The sequence below is a fragment of the Rhagoletis pomonella genome, unplaced genomic scaffold (genome assembly GCF_013731165.1).
Source record: "Rhagoletis pomonella isolate Grant_MI unplaced genomic scaffold, Rhpom_1.0 Rhpom_scaffold_07573, whole genome shotgun sequence".
NCBI classification, from domain to species: domain Eukaryota; kingdom Metazoa; phylum Arthropoda; class Insecta; order Diptera; family Tephritidae; genus Rhagoletis; species Rhagoletis pomonella.
Genome location: NW_023466100.1, coordinates 1 through 7,923, shown reverse-complemented (window position 1 = coordinate 7,923; position 7,923 = coordinate 1). Strand labels below are relative to the sequence as shown.

Genomic DNA, 7,923 nt, shown 5'->3' with positions numbered 1-7,923 from the left:
TGGCAGCACTTGTTGAAACTGCTGAATACCGAGTGCCAATCGGCACAGCCATTTTTTTAACTACACATCTTTTTTGATACCCGAACAGAAAGGCAACCAATTTGTGCGGAAAAAAGACCTTTTAAAAAAACTGAACACTTTAAAGAAAATTAATCTTGTAAAAACCTTAAAGCTGAATTATAACCAATAAGTACATTGAACGCAAATAAACGCGAATTCCTGAATTAAACAAACATAAAATAAGGAGTGTTTTATTCCGACGTGCATAAGTGAATACTTTAGCAGGATCCCCGCCGGCGAACAACCAACCCAGCCGATTCCCTGCCAAGAAGCCCCACCGCATAGTCGTAGACCACCAACTCCTGGGAAAGAGCAAAGCAGCCGTCGCCAGTTTGGTCCTTCGTCGCCCGTCTAGGAATCAGTGAAGCGAGAAGCTCAAGTAGTCTCATACAAAATAAGTACAAGTACCCATATAAATCGTGAGTAAGAAAAGCTCGAAATTTACTAACCCTTTAGATTGCGATAATTGTCAGTACTTATTGTTGGAAAAAACCGTTTTTCAACTTGTTAACTCGGAATATTTAGCTTGAAGGTAAATTGCGCCATTTTTGTTGCCTTTGAAAAAAAAAAAAAAAAAGTTCATACAATTGTCGCAGTCACAAAAAAAAAAACGGCTAACTGTGCCAAAACGCTAACCCATACATACATATACATACATAATTATTAGCGAATCCCTATACATAGTACATACATTAAAAATATTTGTGCTACCCAGTAGCACACGCACAAGCACACAAAGATCTTACAGTGGGACAAATAGTGGGTTTGAATTATAAATTTCACCACACAGTAGAAGCTTGTTTTTCGTTAAGACCCCAAACAAACCTCCAATCTAAAAAGCGGTTTCACTCTTGCATATACACAAAAAAAATATATATATAATAAATAAATCGGAATCAAATAAATAAGTTTCGAGTAGTTGCATTTGAAATGGTGGGTGCAGCACAGGGGGAAGATAAGTCTAAAAGCCCTGCAAATAAAATCAGTGACGAAGAGAAAATGCAAGGCACCTCTTCCGACTCCCAACGCCCCACACGTGGGGCTGCCAAGATGGTAAAAAAATCCAAGCCAGCACTCTCGTCAACAAAATTCATTTCGGAAACTGACAATTTCTCGGATTATTGCACTCGTTTTCGCTCAACCCACATCCAAGACAACACGGAAGCAGGGCTAGCAATCAAAGACAAAAACATAGATAACTTCTGGAACCGAGTCCAGAGTGCATATGACTTGGTGGTAGAAACTGATGATCAAGATCTCCCTGAAGAGTTTAAAACCTCAGCCTATGCCAAATATGGATCTTGTCTAATCACTTATGAGGACACAAAGGCACAGATTGGTGACCAGCTCCAACTTCTTAAGCAAGTAATCATACCCGCACCTCCAATAAGTACACCACAGCCCCAAGAATGTTTCGGTATGGATCTAAAAGTGCCGCCTTGCGACACAGAAATTTTTTATGGGGGTTATGAACAATGGCCGTCCTTTCGTGACATGTTCACAGCGGTCTACGTAAACCACCCAAAACTCTCAAAAGCTCAGAAGTTGTACCATCTTCGGTACAAAACGCAAGGCAAGGCAGGTCAGATAGTAAAACAATTCCCACTCAGCGACGATAACTTTGACTTGGCATGGGAAGCCCTGAGATCCCGATACGAGAATAAAAGGGTTCTTGTAGATAACCAAATCCGAGTACTCATGAATTTAAAACCCATACTAACGGAGAACAGTGAGGAAATCCAAAGACTGCAGTCATCCGTGAACAACTGTCTCCAAATACTAGCAACCCAACAAGTCTCGACAGAAAGTTGGGACCCCATATTAATTTACCTGGTAACCTCTAAGCTTCCTGAAAATACTGTTGCTTTATGGGAGCAATCCCTGAATTCGCGAAAAGACCTTCCCAGCTGGTCGCAAATGAACCAGTTTCTGACCACTCGGTATGAAGTGGTGGAAAGGGTGGATCAATGGCGCCCCGCCAAATCCCGACAAAATCTTCCTACCACCAACGTCTCTAGACCGCCGCCCCAGCAGAATAAGCCCTTTTTCAAACCTGGTCAACCCCAAACATATCACAATAGATCTTTCGGCCAGGTAAATTCCCATATGGCGGAGCAACAAAAAATATATGGTTGCAAAATGTGCAAAAATTCATCACACACGCTCCAAAGTTGCCTTCGATTCAAAAAACTATCAATCCCAGATCGCAAAAGATTCGTGAGAGAAAATAGACTTTGCGAAAACTGTTTATCCCAAACCCACATGCTTAATGATTGCCCAAGTACAAGAACGTGCTTTCACTGCCCAGAGCGTCACAACACAACGCTTCACAATAATGCACCCCCGGCCCAGAGTTCCAGAACACAAAGAACGACGTCCCAGGTAGCAACAATTTCGTCTAACATTCCCATTATGCAGCCTGCTAGTGAAGTACAAAGCTTAGATAATCATCCCTCTTCCTCAGGTATAACGCACGTACAATCATTTCATGCTGAAAATGACAGTAAAGTACTCCTTCCCACCGCCATTGTATCAGTAGAGCATAGAGGTGACCTCTTCAAGCTAAGAGCGCTAATTGACCAAGGGTCCGAACGCAGTTTCATCTCCGCCAAAGCGCAGACAATGCTGGGGCTTCCATGTCAGCACTCCAGCTTTGAAATCTCGGGGATGGGAGGAGGAGTTGTTCAAACTTCGAACAAGCTCTGCTCACTTATTCTAGTCTCAAACGATCAAAACATAAAAATTAAAGCCAAAGCTATAGTATTACCACGACTCACAAGATTACTCCCAAAATTCCACCTGCATAACGCAGAAATAGAAAAATGGTCTCATCTAAAATTAGCCGACCAAAACTGCCATTCTCCCTCTCAAATCGATCTCGTATTAGGCAGTGATCTCATACCCCGAATAATGCTCGATGGCATCGAAAAAATCTCCCACACCTTGCTGGCACAAAATACTATATTTGGCTGGATACTAAGTGGTCAGATTCCCGAAAAGGTAGCAGCGTATTCCACTCGAGTCGAAGAGGTAGTTGATGTACATCTGGACGTCCAATTAAAAAAGTTTTGGGAACTAGAAGAAGTTCCCTGTACACAACTCCTTAATCCAGAAGATAAAATGTGCGAAGAGTTCTATAAATCCACTACTACTCGTGCAAATGACGGTCGTTACATTGTTCGGCTTCCGTTGAAGCCAACATTCCCAGAAAGTATCTCTCTAGGCCAATCTCGGCGCGCAGCGCTCCAGCAATTTCTTGGGATGGAACGAACCCTGCTTAAGAAAAGAGACCTGAAATCGCAGTATGACAGCGTATTGGAAGAATACATAACTCTCGACCACATGGAAGAAACGAACTCCATTGAAATAGAATCCGAAGGCACCCACTATTCCTTTTACCTCCCTCACCACGCCATCATAAAACCCGAGAAAAGAACAACAAAAGTTCGGGTAGTATTTAATGCATCAAAAAAATCAGATTCTGGTCATTCACTCAACGATATCTTATGCACCGGACCAACTCTCCAACCCGACTTGATGCTTTTGTTATTAAATTGGCGGACCTACAAATACGTTTTCAATGGCGATGTTGAAAAAATGTACCGCCAAATACTCTTGCACCCTGATGACCAAGACTACCAGAGACTCATCTTTCGCTCCTCCGAAAACAGTCCAATAAAGGACTTCAAGTTGAAAACGGTCACCTTTGGTGTAAATTGTGCACCTTTCTTGGCTATACGTACTCTTCACGAGCTTGCCAAAGACGTATCCCTCACCCATCCCAAAGCAACACCCATATTAAAAACCGAAACGTATGTGGACGATGTTTTATCAGGCAGCCATGACCTCCAATCGGCAACGCAGTCTTTATCCCAGGTCATGGAGGCCCTCCACTCTGCGGGTTTCCCCTTGAAAAAAATTACAGCAAACCACCCACACATTCTTCAGAATATTAGTAAAACGGACTTACTGGAGACTAATTTTCTCGAATTTGAAAAGACAAGTACAGCAAAGACTCTAGGGATTCAATGGAATGCACTCTCTGACAAATTCTCATATACCATTGAGCCCGTCTCAGCCTCCACAGCAAGTACGAAGCGGCAGATACTGTCGTCTGTCGCAAAATTGTTTGACCCCGCAGGGTGGCTGACGCCCATAATGATACAAGCCAAAATCCTTATGCAAGAGCTGTGGCTTGATGGGACCGATTGGGATGAGCAGGTCAAACCCATACGCCTCACCAAATGGGTGCAGTTTGCCAAAAATCTACCCACAATCTCGGCCATCCAAATACCAAGATGGATTAATTATATCCCGGAACAACAAGTCGAACTACATGGATTCTGCGACGCCTCGGAGAAGGCCTATTGTGCCAACTTGTATGTTCGAACCACCGTCGGTACCCGAATTTTCTCCCATCTCTTAGTGTCCAAGAGCAAAGTTGCGCCACTTAAAACCATAAGTTTACCGCGGTTAGAACTATGTGGAGCCCTCTTATTAGCTAAACTAGCGGCAGTAGTCCAACCCCATCTTGACCTCACCAAACGAAAATTGATTATGTGGTCTGACTCGGAAATTGTACTGGCTTGGCTTGAAAGGCCACCTCACGCCTGGAAAACGTATGTCTCCAATCGAACAGCGCAGATCATCGATCTAGTAGGCAACGCTACTTGGCGACATGTCCGCAGTAAGGATAATCCCGCTGATATGGGTACCCGAGGTTGCAAACCCCTTGACCTGTCCAATTCTTCGCTGTGGTGGAACGGCCCGGAGTGGCTGTCCAAACCCCCCGAGGAGTGGCCAGTCCCGGCCACGAGGAATATCAACCCGCCTGAGGTACGCCGGGTGGAGGCATTGCATGCTGTCGAAGAAGATGCCGACCTATTAGATCGTTTTTCCTCCTATTCACGCGCTCTAAAGGTGACTGCGTACATGCTCAAGTTCATCAATAAACTAAAGGACGCAAAAAATGGCACCCACGTCGCTACCTCCCCGTCCTTATCACACACCGACCTGCACAGCGCGAAAGTTCGCCTCCTCATACTTACTCAAACCCGCTACTTTGTCCGCGAAAGAACTTGCCTGGAATATTCGAAACCTATTGACAAACGAAGCTCCCTCTTGGTACTCAATCCATTCTTAGACAAAAACGGACTTCTCCGCGTCAATGGACGCCTAGCCCACTCCACACTAAGCTACAACGAACGTCATCCAATAATTATCCCCGAGAAATCCCGATTTGCTGTTTTGTACATCCGATTTCTTCACGAACTGCTCCTACACGCAGAAGTCCGCCTAATGCAGCAAATGATAAGGCAGGAGTTTTACATTCCCCGGCTCAAACCCGCTCTGAAAAAATGCATTTTCCTATGCAAGGCTTGCACAATTCATAAGCAGCAAATGCGCTCGCAATTAATGGCAGCTTTGCCCCCAGAACGATGCACCTTCGCTCCGCCCTTCACCACCACTGGTGCCTTTTCAAATAAAGGCTTCCATGCTAAGATCTCCCGCCATGATGAAAGGCTATGTGGCCGTCTTTGTGTGTTTTACCACAAAGGCGGTGCACCTTGAGCTGTGCTCGGATTTAACCAGCGATGCGTTTCTCGCCGCCTTTGCCCGATTTGTTGGGCGCCGCGGCTACCCAAACCAAATGATGAGTGACAATGGCAAAACTTTCATAGGAGCCAAGCGGGCTACCGAAAGGGAATTTGTAACCTTCCTCAAAGAAGTCTCGAATGACGTTGTTCACAAATACTCGCCTCAGGGCATAAACTGGAAATTCATACCACCTGGTGCACCTCATATGGGCGGTTTATGGGAATCCGCTGTCAAAAGCTTTAAAACCCATTTTAAAAAGACCGCTGGATCACATAAATTCACCTTCGAAGAGTTCACCACCCTGTTGATCCGAATCGAGGCCGTTTTAAACTCACGTCCTATCTCCCCACTTTCCCAAGATCCCACCGACTTTACGGCAATCACCCCCGGCCACTTTATTAGAGGCGCTCCAATGTTATCCTTCCCAGAACCGAATTGCGAAAGACTCTCCTTGATCAACAGATGGGAGAAACTAAAGGTTTTGCATCATCAATTCAGCCAACGATGGAAAGACGAGTACCTGAAAGACCTTCAAAAGCGGTACCGGTGGAAAACCATTCAAATCCCACCTAAAATAGGCGAGTTGGTAGTCATCAATGACGAAACCCTTCCCCCCACTGAATGGCGGCTCGGACGCATCGAGCAGACGCATCCTGGTCGAGACGGACACATCCGAGTTGTAGACGTGCGCACACAGAATGGTGTTTTCACTCGACCAATCACTAAATTATGCTTCTTGCCACCCATTGATGGCCACACCGAATCTCGTTGCGCTCCTACTTATGGCTCGTCCGCCTCACATGAACCGCTCCCCTTACAATCGCCTGAATAGAGCAATTGAGTTAAATTACTTTCTCACTACTAATAACTCACATGAACCACACCCAAATAGAACATTTTAGTTCGTTTACCTCTTTATTGATCACACACCACAATCTAGTCTCACTGATAAGCATTGATTTACTCAATTACACCTTTATTCACAGATGGACCGACAAAGCACTCCTGTTCCTGCACCACGCAAGTCATTGTCGTCGCGGGTCGTGATACCACCAACCGATGTTCCTCACGAAGGACAGCGGAAAGCAGACACCCAAACCGACTATCGAAGGTGCCGTCTGTGCATGCGATACCATTCCCTGTTGACGTGCCCGGTGTTCACGGCTATGCAGCCTCAACAACGCTTCCTACTGGCCAGAGCGCACAATTATTGCACCAATTGTTTGGCGCTATCGCACCATACAAGCGAATGCACCTCCACAGTGCAATGTCGTGTCTGTGGCCTCCACCACCACACATTCCTCCATCGTAACAGTGGCCACCAGGCAGCGCACTCCGCAGCACCTAACGCAGCATCCAACCGCCACCAATCGAAGAAAAAGGCACGCGCGCAACGGCCCCGTCCACCTCGCAATGTCAACACCACACGCACTCGACACCGTTCGTCTACCCCCGCAGCAACTAACAGCCCACCAGTACACCGCCGCAACCTAGTGGCATCCGGAGTTGAGGACCGCACTATACGACGCACAGCAACAGGTTTGCGCACTGCAAACTACCGGGGCAAAGTCAGCCAGCTCCTGGTGCAGCAAGCGCTGCGCGCTTTACAAGAACTACAGGAGACACTAGGCGATTAGTTCGCCTAGGGGGGCAGAATGTCTACGCGAGATCAGCAACCACACGTTCCAACCTATAATTAAGAAAAAGGTTTATTTAATTGAATCTATTGTATTTATCTATTGAATTCTTATACTCACCAATATGTGTTCAAGTTGCAATATGTATTCAGCTGTTCGAAGAAGAAATGTAAACAAAGCGCAAAGGGTTGCCGTGGTTGGACGTATGGATGCTCAAAAATCCCTCAATATTTGTTACTGGCAGCACTTGTTGAAACTGCTGAATACCGAGTGCCAATCGGCACAGCCATTTTTTTAACTACACATCTTTTTTGATACCCGAACAGAAAGGCAACCAATTTGTGCGGAAAAAAGACCTTTTAAAAAAACTGAACACTTTAAAGAAAATTAATCTTGTAAAAACCTTAAAGCTGAATTATAACCAATAAGTACATTGAACGCAAATAAACGCGAATTCCTGAATTAAACAAACATAAAATAAGGAGTGTTTTATTCCGACGTGCATAAGTGAATACTTTAGCAGGATCCCCGCCGGCGAACAACCAACCCAGCCGATTCCCTGCCAAGAAGCCCCACCGCATAGTCGTAGACCACCAACTCCTGGGAAAGAGCAAAGCAGCCGTCGCCA

General features: G+C 45.5%; 1 protein-coding gene across 2 annotated transcripts; it reads left to right on the top strand.

Moving 5' to 3' along the window:
* Nucleotides 1-11: 11 nt before the first annotated feature.
* Nucleotides 12-7,513, top strand: LOC118755829. Of its 2 annotated transcripts, none has more exons than XM_036490641.1 (2): nt 12-458; nt 6,645-7,513. In XM_036490641.1, the coding sequence occupies exon 2, from the start codon at nt 6,645-6,647 to the stop codon at nt 7,293-7,295; it is 651 nt and encodes a 216-aa protein (XP_036346534.1). In that variant the 5' UTR covers nt 12-458; the 3' UTR covers nt 7,296-7,513. The 2 variants fall into 2 exon arrangements, with proteins under 2 accessions (XP_036346534.1, XP_036346533.1); XM_036490640.1 differs by having other exon boundaries at nt 12-479.
* The last annotated feature ends 410 nt before the right edge of the window (nt 7,514-7,923 follow it).

Excerpts from the sequence above, each read along its gene's own strand:
- LOC118755829 (XM_036490641.1), top strand. The coding sequence starts at position 6,645 with ATGGACCGACAAAGCACTCCTGTTCCTGCACCACGCAAGTCATTGTCG.